At 44.1% G+C, this 20,933-nt stretch overlaps 1 protein-coding gene across 1 annotated transcript; it reads left to right on the forward strand.

The window, feature by feature from the left end:
• Positions 1-426: 426 nt before the first annotated feature.
• LOC121445765 (CDK5 regulatory subunit-associated protein 2-like) lies at positions 427-20,364 on the forward strand (the record flags this gene model as incomplete). Its single annotated transcript, XM_041647909.1, has 6 exons — positions 427-742; positions 3,147-3,217; positions 5,918-6,028; positions 10,394-10,470; positions 17,188-17,311; positions 20,210-20,364. Coding segments are annotated over exons 1-6 (854 nt in total), but the record flags the coding sequence as incomplete, so codon positions are not given.
• Positions 20,365-20,933: the final 569 nt, after the last annotated feature.

Genomic DNA, 20,933 nt, shown 5'->3' on the forward strand with positions numbered 1-20,933 from the left:
AGATCTGGGGCATCTACATGGCCTTCAATGGTAACAGTAAACTCAGACAAATAGATGCTGGTTGTGCTAGGGCCACAGTCCCACACATGACTCTCAGCTGTAAATCTGACCCAGATGTCACCATGGCATTGGGTTCAGGCCACTCATATCTCCATGGCCCCAGCTGTAGCATGTCCTTTGGCCACCAATATGGACTCGGGTGACTGACTTGATCCTGGGCATCCACATGGTCTTTGGTGTCAACTTAGGCCACAGACTTCAACAAGATTCCAACTTAGTAGGACCACAGACCCAGACATGGTCTTTGGTAGCAACCCAGGACCAGATGTCACCATGGCCCCAGGTGGTGGTATAGGCCACCCAGACCAGCGTGGCCCTTGGACATGAACATGGCTTCAGATGGCAGCCCCAAACGTAGGAATCCGCATGGCCTTCATGGCAACAGGAGCCACAGACATTAACACACACCCTGGCTGCTGCAATAGGGCCACAGACTCAGATGTGGCCATCGGCAGCAGCCTGGGCCCTGATGACCCTATGGCCCCGAGTAGTAGCACAGGCCACTCAGGTCATTATATACTGCCCTGGCTACAGTATGTCCCCTGGACTCCAGCACTCCACAGGTTGCATTGCAGACCCCAGACCAATGAGTGGTCCCTACTGGCCACATGGACCATGGTCTTGTGTAGCAGCCTGTGTCTGTATGTCACCGTGGCCCCAGGTGGCAGCACAGGCCACACTGGTGAGTTTGGCTCCAGCATTAGCATGGCCCTCAGACACCAACATGGTCCCAGATTGCGGCCCAGACCCTGGGAATCCAAATGGCTCTCATGGCAACAAACCACCACTATCAACACAGACCCTAGCTGCAGTAGGGCCTTGGATTTTTTCCCCTTTCTACTTCACCAGTTTCTAGTTTTATATTTATTTTGTCCTTAATTTTGTTTTCCTTAGGTTAATTTTGCTTATTTTCCTGCTTCTGAGCTAGAGGCCTCAATTGTTGACTTGAGATCTTTCTTTCCTAAAGCATTTGGCTTAGAGATTTCCTCCTCAGCATTGCTGTCACTGTGTCCAGCTATTTTTAATACATCATATTTTTGTTTTTGTTTAATTCATAGTGTCTTCTAATTTTCTCCATTACTACTTCTTTGATCCATGCATGCCTGGCCAGAAGTGTGTTGGTTAAGTATTTTTTTTTTACTGTTTTTTTTTTTTTTTTTTTAGTTTCTGACTTTTGGTATAATGGCATTTTGGTCAGAGACCATAGTTTGGCTTTGGTGTTTTTAAGTATGTTAAGGTTTGTTTTGTGACCTAGAATATCTTGGCAATGTCCCTGCTGACTTGAGTGCACCGTTAGTGTCTCCTGAATGTAAATAAGTTAGACCTGCTGGTTCATAGTATTGTTTAAAATTCGTATGCATTCTTTCTGACTTTTGTGGATTAATGAGATAGGCATGTTGATATCTCCAACAGTAACAGTTCATGAATCTGACACTGAAGTCCTGGACTTCTGCACACTGGGATCTTTGCTTTTCATCATCATGTCACATCCCTCTTGTTCTTGACTGAATCTTTGTTTTGATGTTATCATAGCTCTCTTGTAGTTAGGGCTCACACACTGTATTTTTTTCTATTCATTTGAAAATATTTTTAACTTTTATTTTTATTTTATGTGCATGGGTGCTTGTATGTCTGTATACCATGTGCATTCAGTGTCTTCAGAGGCCAGAAAAAGGGGATCCCCTGGGACTGGAATTACAGATTATTTTGAGCCACCATGTGGGTGCTGAGCATCAAACCTGGGTTCTCTAGATGAACAACCAGTGCTCTTATTCACTGAATTGTCTCTCCAACCCTCTTTGTTTATTTTTTAACTTACTTCTATTCTTAGGTATATAGAATAAATTTCTTTTTTTAAACAATCTTTATTTTACATACCAATCCCAGTTTTCCCTTCCTCTCCTCCTCATGTTCTCCCATAAATTCTTGTATATAAGACACAATTTGTTTTTTAAATATTACATTTATTTTGTGTTTGTGTGTGTGTGTATGTGTGTGTATACACGTGTGTGCTACAAGCATTAGTGTGAAGTTCTGAGGACAACTTGTAGGAGTTGTTTTATTCTTTTACCATGTGGGTCCTAGGGTTAGAGATCAGGTTGTCCTGACTTGTTAGCTGTCTTATCAGCCTCATAATTGGGTTTAAAATCTGTTCTAACAGCCTCTGTATTTTAACTGGGGTGTTTATTTCATCATTTAATGTGCATCAATGTATTTTGACTTAATTTTTTTGACATAAAATTGTAAAAATTTTTCTAATTCTTTATTTTCTTTTCAAATCTCTTTTACAGTTGCTGTGGGACAATGGTTTATACCCTGTTAATTGTATTTTACTAAAATACTGATTGGCCAGTAGTCAGGCAGGAAGTATAGGCGGGGAAACCAGGCAGGAAGTAGAGGCAGGGTGACAAGAACAGGAGAATTCTGGGAAGAGGAAAGTTTAGTCGGCAGTCCTGACCTAGCCACAGAGGAAGTAAGATGTGACTGCCTCGCTGAATAAGATACCAAGCCATGTGGCTAGCATAGACAAAAATAATGGGCTAATATAAGTTATAAGAGTTAATAGGAATCCTGAGTTAAAGGGCCAATCAGTTTATGACTAATATAGACCTCTGTGTGATATTCTTTGGGACTTAATGATTGCGGGACCCTGGCAGGACAGAAACTCCGACAACATACAGTATTTGAATACTTTTCATACTTCAATTAAATATATTTGATTAAATTTTAAATAGATCTTTGTGTAGTTTATCTTCTAATCCTTAAGGCATTTTAGTGGTTGCTTTGGGATGACTTGTCTCTCCCCTCCTCCATCTCTTCTTCCCTTTCTCCCTCCCTCCCTCCCTTGCCCTTTATGTCTCCTCACTCCTCTTTCCATTTCACCATAAGTAAGATGTGGAAAATGTGACTATTGCCTTCTCCCAAATTAATTATATTAACACACTTTCACACTTCTATCTAGACTGTTTGGTTTACTTCAGCAGTCACATGTATTTTAAAGAGTTTGCGGGCTTTTCATTTGAATAGTTTCTGTAACTGAATGTGCAGATATTAACAATTTACATTCCTTTTCCTTCCACTTCCAGGGCTCTACACTTCATTTGGTATCATTTCCTTTCAATCTGAAGAACTTCCTTTGTCATTTCCTTTAGAGCAGGTCTGTTGCTGATGAGTCTTCATTTTCTTGCATTTGAGAGTTCCTTGTTTTATAACCTTCATTCCTCAGTGTTGTTCCTGGATGGAAAGTTTTGCATGACAGTTTCCTTCAACCTGTAATGCTTCCCATGCCCTGGCCTCTCTAGTTGTGATGGAGAAATCTGCTGCCTTTTTACCCCCCTACCCTGACCTTTGCATGTAATATGCTAAATTTCTCAGGCTGTCAATCATTGTTTTTGTCTTTAGTGTGCACCATTGTCTAGGTGTGAGGGAGGTCCTAAGCCATTTTCCAAATAGAATGCTTTAAATTATTTCTTTGGGTATTCTTTTCCCTGAAACGTCTTTTTTCTCTTATTTCTTTTAATATTTCAAAAACTATTTCAGAAACTCTGATAAACATTAGAATTTTATCTAATGTTTTATCTCAGAATTTTATTTAGAATTTTATCTCAGCATTCATATTAATGATTTTCAAGGGGATTTTTTTGGCCTCTTTTCTGTTGGAGTTTTATTGATTTGAATTTGGGCTTGTTTTGTTTTGGGTCTACTCCAAATAGCTAATCTACTGGCTAGTCAAATGGCAATGCTGCTTTCCAATTTACAATTTCTATTTGGTTCTCTTTTTAACATCTGTTTGTGTGCTGTTCATTTTCTGATGAATTCATTTCAAGACATACAGCTTTACATTCTTTTGTGGAAGTGGTTTGAGACAGTGTCACTATGTTGCCCAGGCTGTCCAACCTTACTATCCTCCATCATCCACCTCCTGAATAATTACAAGAATGTACTACCATGTCTGGCCCAGGTTTCACATATTTACATAGTCAGATATGTTTACTTTCTTCTCACAGAAACGCATGAGATTGATTTTATTATTCTTATATTAGAGATAAAGAAATAGAGGCTGGGTCTGACTGGAATGTTGTACTTTTTCATCGTCTCTCCTTTTCCCATTTTACTGTCTCCTCTTTTATGCAATCAGTAGTCTGTCCTGTATAATATATGTCATAATGTTTCTGTTTAACAATACATCTTGCATATAACATCATTTAAGTACACGAACTGTTCATTCTCTGTTACATCTTTGTAATACTCCACTGAGTGGACATACCATGATTTACTTAATCATAGACTGTTGGCTTAAGTAATTTAAATTATCCACCTATTATTTGATTTTTAAGAACTCTTTAAAGTTCTTTAAGATACATGCATTTAAAACCCTTTAAGACTACATAAGATACATGCTACACATGTGTGAATAGTTCAGTGAATTAACAAAAACTAAATGCCACAGGCAGTCATTATCAATGAATGATAAGAAAGAGTGTTTTTACCACCCCAAAGGAGTCATTGATATTCCCAGTGCCACCCACTTTTCCTCTGCACCAGGTAACTATCATTGTAGACTCATTTTAAGTCTCTTTCTACCTGTGTTTCTCTTATTCCTGACAACACTTCTGAGGAGAGGAATACCCCCACCCCAATTCTCAGGCAGAGATTTAAAGCGTGAAGCAAAGAAGCAGAGTGTGGGGGTGGTAGGAGGACTTTGAAAACATTTAGCTGTTTAAGCGTGGCGTTGATGTTTGTTTTGATACAGGAAATTAACTTAGTGTGTAGGTTTTGTCTCCTTGGGGTTATGCTAGTCTTTTTGTTAGTCTGCTCAGAATGCTGGATCAACGGATCAAAATGTCAGCTATTTCTCATAGTCCATGAGGTCTACTTGGCAGATTAGGTTTCTGGAGTCCCAGCAGGATATGAGCCCAACTAATTATGTACTATCAGTGTGATCCTTGATCTTGTGTACAATAGGAGCGGTACTTTCACAGTGTAGCTTAAGAGTTGAGGCTCCACATATTAAGATCCATGTCAGTATTTGTTTGCACAATTGGGTCTCAGTAAAAATCACTTTGAGAATAGCCCTGCCCCCCTTATTTTGACAAAATTTAAACTTAGAGAAAAGTTGTGATATTATAGATCACTGTCAATTTACCAGTTAACGTCCTACATTTGATGTATTTTCCTTTTCCTCTTCTAGCACTCTTAGTGGCAGATACTACACACAGCACCCTATGTACTTTGGCATTGAGTCATCTTTTTAGGACACTCTTCTAGAAAATCATAATGTTACAACCTAACAAAGTTGTTTTCTGATTTCCCATAGTTATCATTTCCATATGTAATAAATATTTAAACATTTGAGAGTCTTCCATTATGCTTGCCAGTCTTGTTTCTGTAACCTCAGTTTGTTTAGAAGACTTGCCCTATCATTTTTACTAGAATGTCATTAGGGTTTTTGAAGAATTCAGGTCTATTGTTTTGCACAATCCTTCAACTTAGATTATTCTGATTGACTCCTTGATGGAATTCACATTAATGACTGCAGGCTGGAGTGCTTTAGATGAATTGTTTGCTCTGTGTTTTATTTCTGTCTCTCTTCCTCTTCCCTTCCACCTAATGCTATCCTAGTATCCCAGCCCCATCTCCTAGTCTCTTCCTTCTCTTCCTTTCCTCCTTTTCCATTGCTTTTCCATAGCCATACATTCTTTTTCACTGTTCATTTCCGTCGCTATCCATGCTGATGCTCTTCTGCTTGTGGCTAGTGGGACCCTGGTGGATTGGTACCATTTCAATCAGGGTCAGCTCCTTCTGGTATTTGGCCCAGTTGCTGCACCCAAGTGACTCTCCTGTACTGGTTTTACAGCAGATCACTGAGCTGAAGAAGGAGAACTTCAACCTAAAACTCCGCATCTACTTCCTTGAGGAAAGGATGCAGCAGGAGTTTGCTGGCCCCACTGAGCACATCTACAAGACGGTGAGTAGCCAGGTTTTCCCCGGAGACATTTGACTGATATTTGTTCTTAGAGTTAGCATTAATGGCTGCTGTCATTCAATTTGGATTGATTTGGGGGAGCAAGATGATGCTAGAACAACCCTCAGAAAACTGAAGTTATGGTCTTAAGGAAGTTTTTTTTTTTTTGAGACAGGGTTTCTCTGTGGTTTTGGAGCCTGTCCTGGAACTAGCTCTTGTAGACCAGGCTGGTCTCGAACTCACCCAGATCCGCCTGCCTCTGCCTCCCAAGTGCTGGGATTAAAGGCGTGCGCCACCACCGCCTGGCTATAAGGAAGTTTTTAAATTGTTTTGTCATCAGATTTCTGATTCACAGTCTTGATCTCAGTTGTCTTTTCATAATTATTTATTATTTGGAAACAGGCAGTGGATCAGAAGATTAGCTTTGTAACTGAATGGTAGTGTTACCAACCAGTGGGGTGGGTGACTTTTAGCCAGTCACCCCTCTCTCTGGGCTTCCTTCTATAGGGAAGTGATAGCCACAGGGCTGTTTGGATGAAACCAGAGTAACTGGTGCAGTGGGGTGATGGGTGTAAATGGTATAGTAATAAGAGCTGCGGGGCTGCATCCCCAGCACCCGGCTGCCCACATGGCTAGCTTATGCTCCGAAATAACAACACACAAACTGTATTCATTTAAACACTGCTTGGCCCTTTAGCTCTAGCCCTTACAGGCTAATTCTGATATACCGATCAACCCATCTCTAATAATCTGTGAGCACCGGTCTTACCGGGAAGATTCCAGCCTACATCCATCCTGGGTCGGATCTTCATGGCGTGTGTCTGCCCGGGAGCGGGGCATGGCGTCTCTCTGAGGCGTCTGCTCCTGAGAGGAGAGCTGTGGAGTCTGAGCTCACTTACTGTTCCTCCCAGCATTCTGTTCTGTTTACTCCACCCACCTATGTTCTAAGCTATGAGGCCAAGCAGTTTGTTTATTAACCAATGAAATCAACAGGTTGATATGACACTCCCACATCAAAATGGGGTGACGGGTGCAGTGGGGTGACGGGAGCAGTGGGGTGACGGGTGCAGTGGGGTGACCTGTGCAGTGGGGTGACGGGTGCAGTGGGGTGACCTGTGCAGTGGGGTGACCTGTGCAGTGGGGTGACCGGTGCAGTGGGGTGACGGGTGCAGTGGGGTGACGGGTGCAGTGGGGTGACGGGTGCAGTGGGGTGACGGGAGCAGTGGGGTGACGGGTGCAGTGGGGTGACGGGTGCAGTGGGGTGACCTGTGCAGTGGGGTGACCTGTGCAGTGGGGTGACCGGTGCAGTGGGGTGACCGGTGCAGTGGGGTGACGGGAGCAGTGGGGTGACCTGTGCAGTGGGGTGACGGGTGCAGTGGGGTGACGGGAGCAGTGGGGTGACGGGAGCAGTGGGGTGACGGGAGCAGTGGGGTGACGGGTGCAGTGGGGTGACGGCTGCAGAGGGGTGACGGGTGCAGTGGGGTGACGGGAGCAGTGGGGTGACGGCTGCAGAGGGGTGACGGGTGCAGTGGGGTGACGGGAGCAGTGGGGTGACCTGTGCAGTGGGGTGACGGGAGCAGTGGGGTGACGGCTGCAGAGGGGTGACGGGTGCAGTGGACTGAAGGGCAAATGGCTCCAGCAAGCGGTCAGTGCTGAGCAGTCACCATCATTGGCTTGTAGACTTTGCTTACCCAAAGTTAGGTTGGTCAGATTTTCTGCACTTTGACTCCTGTAGCCCTGTGTGGTTGCTTAGAACTGTCAGGAAATGTCTTTTCCCATTTGAAGTCTTAACCTGCAGGTCTTTGTCTGCAAGCAAACTTTGTTTCTGAAAGTTGAAAGAAGAGTTTGACATTCTTCACATGAGTCCAAACAGTACACAGGTGCCTATTTCTTAGCTTTTGCTGGTAGATTAGCCCCTGGCCTAGGAATTACTTTGTCTTCTTGCTTCTGAAGTTTGTACTGGGGGAAACTTTTGAAAAGGGGAAAGGAGCTCCCAGCAGCAGGTGGGGTAGGAGTTGGGGGACTGCATAGGCTTTCCTGAAATCTGACTGCCTTTCTGAGCTCTTTCAGGAGCTGAAACGCTTCCTTTTCCCTGAAGCCACAGTTTCTTCCTACAGTGTCGGAGTAGAAAGACAAAGAGGACGGTCTTTTTCTGGATGCAGTGGTGATGCAATCAGAATTTCAAGGGGAACCAATAGTTAGAGCACACTGTGTATGGTGGTCAGGCCTCTCAAGACTTCAGGTGGCCGGCTGTCAAACTGCTGCCCACTGGGTTCACAGGTTCATTTTGCTGTGATTCTCAAGAAGTTGAGACAGTGGATATTATCCTAGTGTCCACTGAGGAAACAGGCCTGGGGAATGCCAGTCACTTGCCTACTGCCCTGAAGATATAGAGTGGATTTTGACCCTGACCTACCTGCCTCTGTGTATGACTTCTCCTTTTCACTGACTGAACGGCCTGCTCTTACGATCTTCCTCACTAAGCTTTTGTGTAGTGTGTGGTTCAGATTCTGAATTTTAAGGACATAAAGGATGTGTCCTAAAAAGACGTTCTAATCTGATCCCTGGGCCCTGTTTTTAACTAGTATTATCGATGTCCTGTGCAGTGGAGTAGTTTCATATAGAACATAAAGTTCTGTGTGACCCCTTTCGCGTAAGTACCAGCATGGTCTGTTCTGCATTTTGCAGTTTTCATTCAATGATTTCTTAGATGTCTTTCCCAACAGTAGTTTAAGAGCTCTTTTAGTCTTTCTTTTCTGACTTTATAATAGTCCATTTTGTGTTTTGAAGGCATTCTGACTCTTGGTTTGGAAATGGCTGTCATCTTACACAAACACTTAAAACTTGAGATACTGTGCGTGGGAGCATAGGCTTGCTAGCTAGCCATTGGGTCAGGCACAAGCCATGCTCTTAGAACACACTCTGTCAGCGCCCATACCTGCTCTGCCCTGTGGGAGCTGGTGGAGGAACCCAAGGCTTGTGGGGTGTTCCTGACAGAGGCACACATGGAGATATTGTGCCCCACCACTCTGGGTCTTATCTGTTATGCAAAGGGACAGTTGTTCTAGAGAGAAATTCTGCCTCATGGGCAGGCTTGCCTTCCAGTCTGACAGCGAAGGAGAAGTACAGGCTTCTTTCAGTGTGTATTTGGTTCTCCAGTCCTCCCGTCACAGTGGGCACCTTGGCCCTCTCTTGACAGTATGGGATCTGACAGTCACAGCTCTCCTTTCTCATCTTCTGGATGTGTCTCTAAGGACAGGCACAGGGTCACCCTGCTGGCTGCGTTATTCTCAGGGTCTGTCATGTTGACTTCAGCTACACCCGTCACTAGCACTCAGGTGTGTGTGAAGTGAATACATGAGTGTCCACAGTGAATGGGCTGTGTCCTTCAGTGTGGACTGCACTCTTGACTCTGCGTGCTCCTCTCCCCAGAGCCACTAGGCAGGAAGGAGGGAGAAATATCCTTTGGATTATAAATTTTATAAAAGTGTTATTATTTTAAAAATACAAACGTGGTAGAAGAAAATGTAAAATCCACATGCATTATTAAAAAAAAAGTGAGAATTCAGAGAAATCTTGATTTGCTATCACTCCTTTGCATGCCGTATGCTAGTCTCCAGGACATGACTGCTTTGTGCATGCTCTCTCGACTGCATTTGGGGCAAAGTGAGAAGCCTACCATGTCCCTGTTGCCTCCCACTGACTGCCACCTGCCATAAATTTTGTCTTTGTGTTCTCCTGTGAGTCAGTTGTGAGCCCAGGGCCATGTGTGACTTCCTTTGTTCTAGTCCCTTAAGGGAAAAAAGGTTAATGACTCTGTGATATCCCTTAGAGATGGCTTCCCACCTAAGCTGGGGCCTTTTGTGAGTGTCCTGAAATCTCACACTGAAATGTGACAGGTTATACTGAGGTCTCCCATTTATCCATTCACAAGTCTTATTTTATTTTCGTTAAGTCTGTAGCACGCTCCTACTGCAACAACCACATGAGTGATTGTAAACAGCTAGGAGTAATTGCCTTTGAATGGGAAAAGCAGACTGTAAATTTGCTTGGTGGAGGGCAAACAATTTTTACGTCAGCCCCGCTAATGTGACATTTGTGCCTAGGTGATTGAATGCTCTGGCTGTTAGACACTGGAACATTTACATCATTGTTCCAAGTCCTATGGAATCCAGGGCTTTCTCTTGAGACCCACAGTCCTTAATAATTCCCTTTTTCTGTGCTTCAGGGCTAATGAGGCTTTTGAGTGTAACATCTGCAATTGCAAGTGTAGCATAGTTAGTCCAAGCCAGAGTAGCTTGGCCACCATCAGCGCTTGCTATTCCTGTACCTTACACTGTGTCTTTTCTTACCTTTTTGCTCTGGAAGAACATTGAACTCAAGGTGGAAGTGGAAAGTCTGAAGCAGAAGCTCCAGGAGAGAGATCAGTTGCTCATCAGTGCCTCGTGAGTACCCGTCAACCAAGAGCTTGGCCGTCGGGTCCCACGGGTGGGTGTTGGGCTGGGCAGTGAAGCACAACCAGCTGCTTCTTTAAGCCACTTGTTTTCTGACTGGCATCTGACGCTCCTTGGAGCTTGTAGTTTTTATTAAATTGTTTGTCAACTGTTTTTAAAGTATTGTAGTTATAGGAAGATGTACAGGACTTAAGGGCAAAGTGTGATGGACTTGTATGAAGCAAAACACTATGTGAGACCCCCATCTGAGCCAGAAAGGAAGCTTCATCAAGCTTCCAGAAAGCCCCCTTGCCTTCATGTTCTCACAGCCTCTCCCTTTTCCCAGGACACGCACTGCTCTCAACATAATTACTTTGTTCTGCCTATTTTTGAACGTTATATAATTGGAATCATACAGTAGGTCCTTTTTGGGTCTAGCTTCCTTCCCCAGCCGTGTTTGTGAGAGTCAAGCCACCTGTGTTGTGTTTTGGGAGCTCATTCGTTCTCACTGATGAAAATGCCAAGGAGTAGAGGGGGTTCTAGTGGGTAAGGCTGGGAGGCAGAGGGATGGTTTCAGCTAGTAACTTGTTTTAAGCCTGTTTTGTGTCCTAGGGACTCTTGTAGTATGTTGTTTAAAGGAAATTGTTGGGTTTTAATGCTTAAAAGTTAGAAACCTACTATATCTATTAATAAGTAAATTTATTTGAATCTTTATTGAGTGTTGACCTGTAGACCGCCTGACTCCAGAATTACTAGCACCATACAATGAAGCTCTGCAGGGACACCACTCACAACCCAACCCCATAGCTGTAGGCTCCCCTGAGGCACACTATGAGCAACTAGGGTGTTCTAGAGGTGTGCTGGAGGCTTGTGGTGTGACAAGTGGAGACCCCAGAATGTGCCCAGAGTTTGCTCCAGAAGAGTGGGAGGTCTTCCCAGGTAGTCCACAAGGGCTCCTTGGACGTCTGTGTAGAAGTGCTTCTCTTGACATGACAGTGGAACTCCTGTTGGGTATGGAGCCCCGGGAACATGCTTGAGCACTCCAGGCTGGACCATCGCTGAGTCTGGTAGCTCCAAGTTGGCTGTTGTAGCTTATAGGCAGACCAGAGACTCCTAGGCACAGGCTCCTTTTCTGAGTGGCCCTGAATGAGTGAATAAATTAATAAATATACCGAGACTAAGATCTTCATTGTAGTTTTTTCTTTTGGAAGTGGCTCATTGTTTGGGCACTGAATCAAGTCTCTTGTACCAGATCCAAAATCAGTATGTGACTTGCTCTTCTTAATAGTCATCGCCTTACCCTAAACATCTTGGGTAGTACTTGTTTTTGGCAAAGTACATATACATTGGAATTTCTGCTCACAAGGGCTCATATATATTTCTCAATACTGTCACTCAGGAAGGGACACTTTGGGTACTTGCATGCATATTTGTATATTTTCCTAAATGCCAGGCTTTATATTCAAGGCCCTTCGTGATCTGACCAGTTTTTGTTAACTTATTTAGAAGATTCTTATCAAATGGCAGTTGTGTGTGCACTGTATGAGGCTCCTGGTGATACAGTGGTGATCCAAACAGCTACACGACACTTGCATTCTTCTGGGAATGATTATGATGAGATATTTACATTAGCAAATGTATGAATGCAGGTTGGGAGAAGAACTGTAAAGAGAAAGGGAGCCGTGAAAGTTTGTAGGTGTGGTAGCAGATATGTAGACAGCAAAATAGGAAAGGTACACCTGTGGAGATGACATTTGACATGCAGTATGAGGTGCCAGTAGAATTAGGCGGATGCGTAAATGGAGATGTGTCTAGGAAGAGACTGTGGCAAGTCTGAGGAAATAGGAGGAGAGTAGCGGCACTAGGCATTTTGGTCTTTGTTCTAAGGTTAGATAAGTAAGTGACACAGTACGGAGTTTGCTTTTCAGAAAGGCCATTCTGAATGTTGGGTGGAAGAGGTATTGTGAGGGTGCCAGGAGACCAGTGAGGAAACCAGCCGGGTGGGTGAGGTGAGCTGAGTGCTGACATGGATGGATGGCTAATGGGAAGAGCCTTAGGAAGCACAGTCCCGTTCTTGGTGATGGGTGAGAAGGGAGATGTTGCATGTATTAGTCATAGTTCTATTGCTGTGATAAAATAGCTTGACAGAAGTGATTTGGACAGAGAAAAGGTTTATTTTAGCTTATAGTTTCGGAGGGATAACATCCATCATGACAGGGAAAGCGTGGCAGAAGCAGGAAGCTGACTGATCACTTTTTTTTTTATCCACAAACAGGGAACAGGAGAATAAAAAGGGGGGGGGAGATTATTCCCAGTATACAAAACCTCAAAGCCCACCCCCAGTGGCATTCTTCCTTCAGCAAGGTACTATAACTTTCCCAAACAGTGTCATCAACCAGGGACCAAGTGTTTAAGTACAAGAAGAGCCTGTGTGGGGCATTTCTTATTCAAACCACCACACAAGGAGAGGCTCTTTGGGATTAAGGTCATGAGCTCTATTGATGGATGCTGACATTGACTTAACAATTTCAGCTTCCTCTCTACCACCTCTTTCTCACATCCCAGACGTTCCATAACTGTTCTTACTCTAGCTTCTGAACAGTTGCCTTCCCTTCCTTGCTTTCCCAGCCCAGTGCCTTCCCATCCTCTCCTTGTTCTAAAAGACTCAGACAGGGATCCTTGTAGCCTGCACTTGCCTCTTTCATAGACTTCTCCGTCATATGGTGTCCATCCTATGTGGGTATCTCTTTTCCGTGTCTAAACACTTTCGCGCCCAAACATATCATTATTCAAGGAAGACCCTCATTTTATAGAGGAGGGAATCAGGCCTTGTAAAGAGAAGGGCTGTGGCCTTAGAAAGGTCAGAACTTAGGTTAGACGTCAACTCTCACTTTTTTTTTTTAAATCTTTCATGTATTGACATAGTGTGTGCATGGTGTGTCTAAGTGGTCTTTCAGTGACTACCTCATATTTGCTGATGGCCCTTTCCCTTTTGCTCCTACTTCCCAGAGCCCAGCAGTTTGTCTATGGTAGATGTTGATGTTGTCTTGTTAGTTTAATTCTATCAGCTATTTTGAGTTGAGTTTTGGCTGGGGAAGGGGTAGAACATGGGCTCTGCCACAGGAAAAGGACAACTCTAATTTGAATGGAAATAATCTAGAGGAAATGTTGAAGGTTAAAAATAGTAACAAGGAAAATGTTTATGGAAGGTTCTTTCACACTGAGTGGAAAGCTGGTGTACAACTCTTGGTCTGATCCTCTTTCATAGGATCTCCAAGCCAGTTCTGTACTCTTTCATAGGATCTACAAGCCAGGTCTGATCCTCTTTCATAGGATCTCCAAGCCAGTTCTGTACTCTTTCATAGGATCTACAAGCCAGGTCTGTACTCTTTCATAGGATCTACAAGCCAGTTCTGTACTCTTTCATAGGATCTCCAAGCCAAGTCTGTACTCTTTCATAGGATCTACAAGCCAGGTCTGTACTCTTTCATAGGATCTACAAGCCAGGTCTGTACACTTTCATAGGATCTCCAAGCCAGTTCTGTACTCTTTCATAGGATCTACAAGCCAGGTCTGTACTCTTTCATAGGATCTCCAAGCCAGGTCTGTACTCTTTCATAGGATCTACAAGCCAGTTCTGTACTCTTTCATAGGATCTCCAAGCCAAGTCTGTACTCTTTCATAGGATCTCCAAGCCAGGTCTGTACTCTTTCATAGGATCTACAAGCCAGTTCTGTACTCTTTCATAGGATCTCCAAGCCAGTTCTGTACTCTTTCATAGGATCTACAAGCCAGGTCTGTACTCTTTCATAGGATCTCCAAGCCAGTTCTGTACTCTTTCATAGGATCTCCAAGCCAGTTCTGTACTCTTTCATAGGATCTACAAGCCAGATCTGTACTCTTTCATAGGATCTACAAGCCAGGTCTGTACTTGTAGCCCAGATTCTACAAGAGAAAAACAAAATGGCAGAGGGAGAGAATAAGCACTGGTTCCGATCCTCCTTTGTCCCAAACTTGTATGTCCTGTGCTTGGCGGTTGTGTGAGGCTGCCAGTCTACCCGTGTCAGTGAAGAGAAAGCTAAGATCCAGAAAATTGTAGCAAGTTGGCTCTGCTGTAGCTCCCGAGCCCACTCTGGCTTGATGTGAAGTAAACATATTTGTGTGCTGGTCTTCCATTGTTCTGTGTATAAATTACAATAAGGGGGCATTAAAAACAAAAGCAGTCATATTGTTGGGAGTAAATTTTATCTCTGTAGCTTTAAAACACAAACAAAAAATAATAATTCCATTAACAGAGGCAAATTGCACCATACTGCTGAGTATAAATTTTATTGCTACAGTAACTGTAAAATACAAAGATGATAAATGAAACGTTGGAACATTTATCTTTGTGAGTTTATTTTACTGGTATAACTAAAACACAAACAAAGTGAATAATGCTAGTAGTTGTTCAAAATTGTACAGCCTCTTGACAGCATATGTGATTCAGGCAGTGAAATGGCAAGATTAGATCTGGGCTGATGGAAGGGAGTCCAGAGTGCAGCAGAGGAAAGGGGCCATACAGGGCACTATACAGCTCCATGGCTAAAACATCCTGAGCACCCAGGTAGAAAGAATTCAGAACCAGAACCATCTGTGTAGGAGCTGGAGGGGTGCTAAGTGTTCTAAGTGTTTGTTGTGGAAGTATAGGGACCTGAGTTTGGATTCCCAGTGCCCATATCAAATGTGGGAAAGGTGTTTGTAACCTGGGGTGTGGTGGCAGGGGAGATGAGGATGATGTTTAAGGAGTTACAGGGTCAGTGATACACCTGTTTAAAAAAAAATAAGGATGAGAGCAATAGAAGACAGTGACACCCTTTGTCCTCCATACACATGTGTGCGAGCCACACATTGAGACATGCAGAAAAGGTAAAAATCTTTGTCTACAGCTTGGGAAAGAGAGGAGGCAGTGCACAGTTGTTCTTGTCTGTAATGCCCCTTGAGGAGTGATGGAAATGACTGTGAGTCACTGTGAACTGGAGACAGCCCTGGTCCCAGAAGTGAGCTGAGTGAGTGGGGGCTGAGGACACTTAGGGCAGTGATCAGGAAGGAAGCATGTTGGCCTAGGTTCTGGCAGGGGCTGATCTGTTCTGAGCTCAGACTCCAGCTGAGGGGTGGCAGGAGGCCTCTCAGCAGCACAGCAGGGTTTGTGCTGCCCTGGCCTCACAGGAGAGGCCTCCCAGCAGGGTGGGAGGGGGAACCTGCAGAGTACTGAGGCAGGCCTGCAGAGGACCCCTTGTGGTAGCCCATTAGTTCCAAGAGGTAATCATCTCATTTCCCTCATGAGGAGACTGAGGTGTAACAACTTATTTACTGAGGCTAGAAATTTTACCCAGAGCCACACTGGGGTTGGGATAGAGTGAGAATTTAGAAGCAAATCTGTCCAGCCCGAGCCGGTGTTCCTCCTTTCAGTTATTCACACTGGATTCTATTATTGTGATATTGTGGTGGCTTTCTGAAGCCTTGCTGAAAGGAAAACTCTTCAATAAGGGCTCTGTTTGCAGGTGATTTCTGTGGGAGCTTGGACAGCCAGGAGAGCCCTTTAGGTGCCCTGTTCTGGTGAATGGTTCACGTGGTCCAGTGTGTGAGCATCTGGTTACAGGGCTTTGGGTTAGGGAAATTAATATACTCCTGGAGTCAAGTGAGGTACAGAGTGGCAAGGAGTTTTGTTTAATTCTTCTGCTGTTGTTTTTCTGAGAAGCCAGCTTTAGGTGGAGCCATTTCCTCAGTTTTCCTTCTGGAGACTGCAGCCATTGAGGATGCAGGGAGGACAGAAGTCTCACAGCTGCAGCCAGCACCTCTCTTTCTGCATCACTGCTCATGGCCCTGTGTCTGGTTTAGTGTCTCCCACAGAGAGAACATTCTAAGGCCACAGCCCAGTGCCCTGGACATTTAATATCACAATACCAGGTGCAGGGTGCTTGCACCCAAGTCCCTCTCTCACCCTAAGTCGTAGTGTGTGCTGGATCCATTTTGGTGTACTTAAAACGTTTGCCCTCAGGCTGGTGCAAGGTGGAGCATGCAAATGCTAACCTCACAGATCTGCTTGTTGCATGCTGCTTCTTTGCCCAATGGTTCCTGTACCACCTTCTATACCTCTGGTGTAAGAGTACTAGCAGGAAAATTGGCAGCTGCCATCAAGAATATTAAAGTGTGCTTACCCTTGGGCTCAGGGATTCCCCTTCTAGTAGTGTGTCCCTAGAAACCATTAAGTCACAACACTAATGTGTAGTGAGCAGTTTCTCGGTACCAGGCACCTCTTCTTAGATCTTGGTGTTAGTCACATGTGTTCATCAGAAGCAGCTTAGAGACTTGACTTCATAAAGTATGTTCCGTATAGTGATACAGTCGTTAGGATGATGATGCAGATTCATGTTTACTGACTTTCTAAAGCGTGTTCTCAGCATAGTGAGTGATTCACTGTCCAGGTTAGTTCACTAGTATACACTACATGGTTCTGTGTGAGTAGGTAGAGCCCTGACAGGCTGTGTGTTAAAATGTTAATTCTATCCTGTGGGATAAGTACCCCCCACCCCGTTTCTGAATTATAAGTGTTATTATTTTTTTTTTAAAGGAAACTTAGCTCAGGCAAATGGGAGGAATGACTGACAAATACCCCTTATCTTTTGGGGCTGGGGAAATTGTCATCAGACAGGCCCCCGACTCAGCCTGCCCTTTGCCTCTCTGCAGCAAAGCAGTGGAGAGTCTCACCAAAGGGGGAGGTTCTGAAGTCCAGCGCGTGAAAGAAGATGCGAGGAGGAAGGTGCAGCAGGTTGAAGACCTCCTGACGGAAAGGATACATCTTCTAGAAGAAGTAAGTCTGGAGATGCTGTGGTCAGGCCTGGGGAGTGTGTGATGGCCTCCTTTCTCCATGAGCATCACCTTACTGCAGCAGTTACTGGGTGTCCTTTGGGTCTGGCCTCATGTAGGCACTCTGCCCCTGTAATTTACCTCGTTGTCTCCTTCCTGTGAGGACCCTGAGGTACAGAGAGAAGTACTAACTGGCCCAGGTGGTTGCTGAGCCCCACTGAAGGAGTGTAGCCCTGAGGAAGACCACACTCAGATTGCTGCTGCTCGGCTATTGCCTGCCCGCCCGGCTCTTGTCCTCTCGCCAGCCTCTGTCCAGGATCTTGGAGAACTGAGTGGCTGCTCTTTTCTAGTGGACACCACAGCTTCCTGTGCTCTTCCTTCTGTCAGCAGCTGCTGTGACCCGGCTAAACATCTGCCTCTGGTTGGGACAATAGACAGTGTTCCTCTATTTTAAGCTAGCATTAAGAACCACAGTTTGAGTAGCCCTTTCCTGAAGTGCTTGGATCCAGAAGTAGTTTAGGTTTGAGTTTATTATTCTTACTATTATTCTTATTGAACATTTTTATATAACTAATGAGATATCTTAGGGTTGGGCTCCAAGACTAGACACAGAATTCACTTATATTTTACGTATGCATTATATATGTAATTAGGGAATTTTGGGCAATATTTTAACATGGCTGTGTTTGACTACAACCCATCACATGAGGTCAGGTTTTAAATTTTCTATTTTTGACATGTTGATAATCAGAAAGTTTTGTATTTCGAGCCTTTCAGAATTTAGATTGGGCTGATCTATATATTAATAATTATTATGATATTTATTTATTTATTTTTGAGGCAGGATCTGGTAGGTAGAGAGTTTGCTCTCAGACTTGCAATCCTCCTGTTTCAGCTTCTCAAATACTGTAATTATAAGCACATACTACTGTCTAAGCATTTCTTTTGCTGTGAAAGACACCATGACCACAACAAACTTTTTTTTTTTTTTTTTGAAACAGGGTTTCTTTGTAGCTTTGGAGGCCGTCCTGGAACTAGCTCTTGTAGATCAAGCTGGCCTCAAACTCACAGAGATCCTTCTGCCTCTGCCTCTGCCCCTGCCTCCCCAGTGCTGGGATTAAAGGCATGCACCACTACTACCCGGCTTGACCACAAAATTTTTTATAAAGGAAAACATTCAATTGGGACTGGTTTACAGTTTAGAGGTTCAGTCCATTATCATCATAGCAGGAAGCATGGAAGAGTGAAAGCGGACATGGTGCTGGAGAGGTAGTTGAGGGCTATATATCTGGAAAGGCAGGTAGAGAGAGATTCTGGGCCTGGCTTGAACATTTGAAACCCCAAAGCCCACCCCCAGTAACAGGCTTCTTCTAGTGCCACCACACCAAATCCTACAAAGCCTTATTTCCCAATAGTGCCTTTCCCTATTTACCAAGCATTTAGATCTGTAAATGTATAGTATTGGGGTTTTAGGGGTGGGGCGCTCGTATTCAAGTCATCACAACCACCACCCACCACACCCTTAATCAAGACACTTGAGAAAGTTGTCACCTCTTGATGCAGCACTTTGTTTGTCCCATGAGTACTTCCCAGTGCTCCTGCTTTGTAGCTTGCTGCATTTATCCCATTGGGTGAAGCATTTGCCCTTGTGAATTGAACACAGAAGCACCAGCTTGTCGCACTGGCTGCAGTAACAAGAACACATACTAAGCTATGAGACCTCCCCACAGATAGAGTTCTCCTGCTAAGCCTCACGTGTGTGCTTAGCTATCCTTCTAAGAAACCTATGTGCTAACTACTTCCATTTCTCCCTCTCTCTCTTTTTCTCTTTTTTAAACGTATTGAAATATTAGGCACAAGGTGACCAGGTCATTTGCTGAAGGTCACACAGGTGGTAAAGGTCAGGTGATCTGGCCACATTTTAGGCTCTAACATTCTGTTGTCTCGGTCCACAACACTTAGGGTTAGGTCAAGATCAAATGTGATATAAGACTTCTTGCTTCAGAGCCTGGCATTTAGTAGACACTCAGCAAACAACAGGCATTGTTGTTTGCTGCCTAAGAAATATGGAGCGACAGACAAGCCTCTTAAACAGATAGTTAGTGGAAAGGGTGGGGAAGAGAGGCCAGGCTTTTGCTTCTGGGTGCCAGGTGTTGGCAGTCTCCCAGCAGCTCGTTGATGGAATGTTGGGTTTCTTGTCTTCTGGAATAAGAACCGGGTCACACAGCAAGTATCATAGGAGAGCTGCACTTTGAACCCACGTCTATTTGACTTTTATGTTTGCGGTGTGATCTTGAGGCAGTGGTCTGTGTGGGTGGAGAGTCAGGCCTGTTCCAGATCACTTGCGTGCGCACCAGAGCCTTCCCCCAACAGACACATGGTCTAAATGATTTAGAAGATAATTTCCATGGTGGCTTCTCTGAGCACTCAGGAAAAGCATAGAGCTCTTCACCACTTAAATCACCTTGGAGATACAGAAATGCATTTTAGAAATGTGTAGCCATTATCTTAAAAAGAAATAGTGGGGGGCGGTGGGCTGTGGGATGAATTTGCATGGAGATTAGGGCGACTCTGGGACTTATGCATGTTTTAGTATTGAGAAGCGCATTTCTTCTTGTTCTCATTGAAGTTGTAAATATTGATCTGATTTTTCAAAACCAAAAGTACAGTTCTTGTAGAGCTGACTCTTTTCCATTGGAAGTGCCCATTACTCTTCCAATACAAGAGGGAAAAATGGTTTGCAAATATATTTATTACGTATTCTTTCCATGTATAGTACATTCAGGGAGGGGAAATGTGCCGGAGAAAAAGTCATAAATATTTATATTTTAATCCAATTTTCTTTCAAAATGTTCCCAATTGTATTGAAAAATTGCATCAAATGCATTTAATTTAACTGTAGGATGTGAAAGCGGCCCAAGCAGAACTGGAGAAGGCCTTTGCAGAGACGGAAACAGAGAAGGCATTTCGCCTCAGCTTGGAAAGCAAGCTCTCTGAGATGAAGAAGATGCAGGGGCAGGACCTGGAGTTGACTCTGGCTCTGGAAGACAAGGACAGGTTTGGATCTGCTCCCTGGGAAGCTCAGGTCTCATCATCTGGAGAGGGAGAAAACCTAGCCTTTCTCTCCCTCCTATCTGTCATTGTTCTTCTCTAGAGTGGACTACCTTCCTGGAGTGCAGTTAACACAGCAAGATAGAAGACTGGGCATGAGAGAAACAGGAACAAGATAGTAGTGGGCGAGAGGTGGTCACTAGACAAGTTCATGTTAGAAAGGGGTGCTGAGACCCTAAGTCTAGTGTTTAGCTTGGCTGCAGCTTCCTGGTAGACAAAAGGAAAAGTATCCCTATGGGCCTGAGGTTTGTATTACCCATGAGGTAAAACAAGCCTGGATTCAGGAGAAAGCCAGTTTTGCTTGGCCCTAGCAGAGGTAAAGTGCACTGGTGGTTCTTTCCACAAGGAGCAGTAAGTGGTGATGTCCCCACAATGAGTGCTAGTGAATTTTGTGTTATCCGTTTCCCATCATGGATTTTAATGTTGGCTACAGGCTGAAATTAAGCAGCGTTATAGAACAAAGAGCATTGTAGATCAAATACAGAGTTCTTCAGTGCGTTGAGAATAAAATGTGT

Source organism: Microtus oregoni, unplaced genomic scaffold, assembly GCF_018167655.1.
Source record: "Microtus oregoni isolate MIOR12 unplaced genomic scaffold, Mior012 000558F_ref0000348, whole genome shotgun sequence".
In the NCBI taxonomy this organism is placed as follows: domain Eukaryota; kingdom Metazoa; phylum Chordata; class Mammalia; order Rodentia; family Cricetidae; genus Microtus; species Microtus oregoni.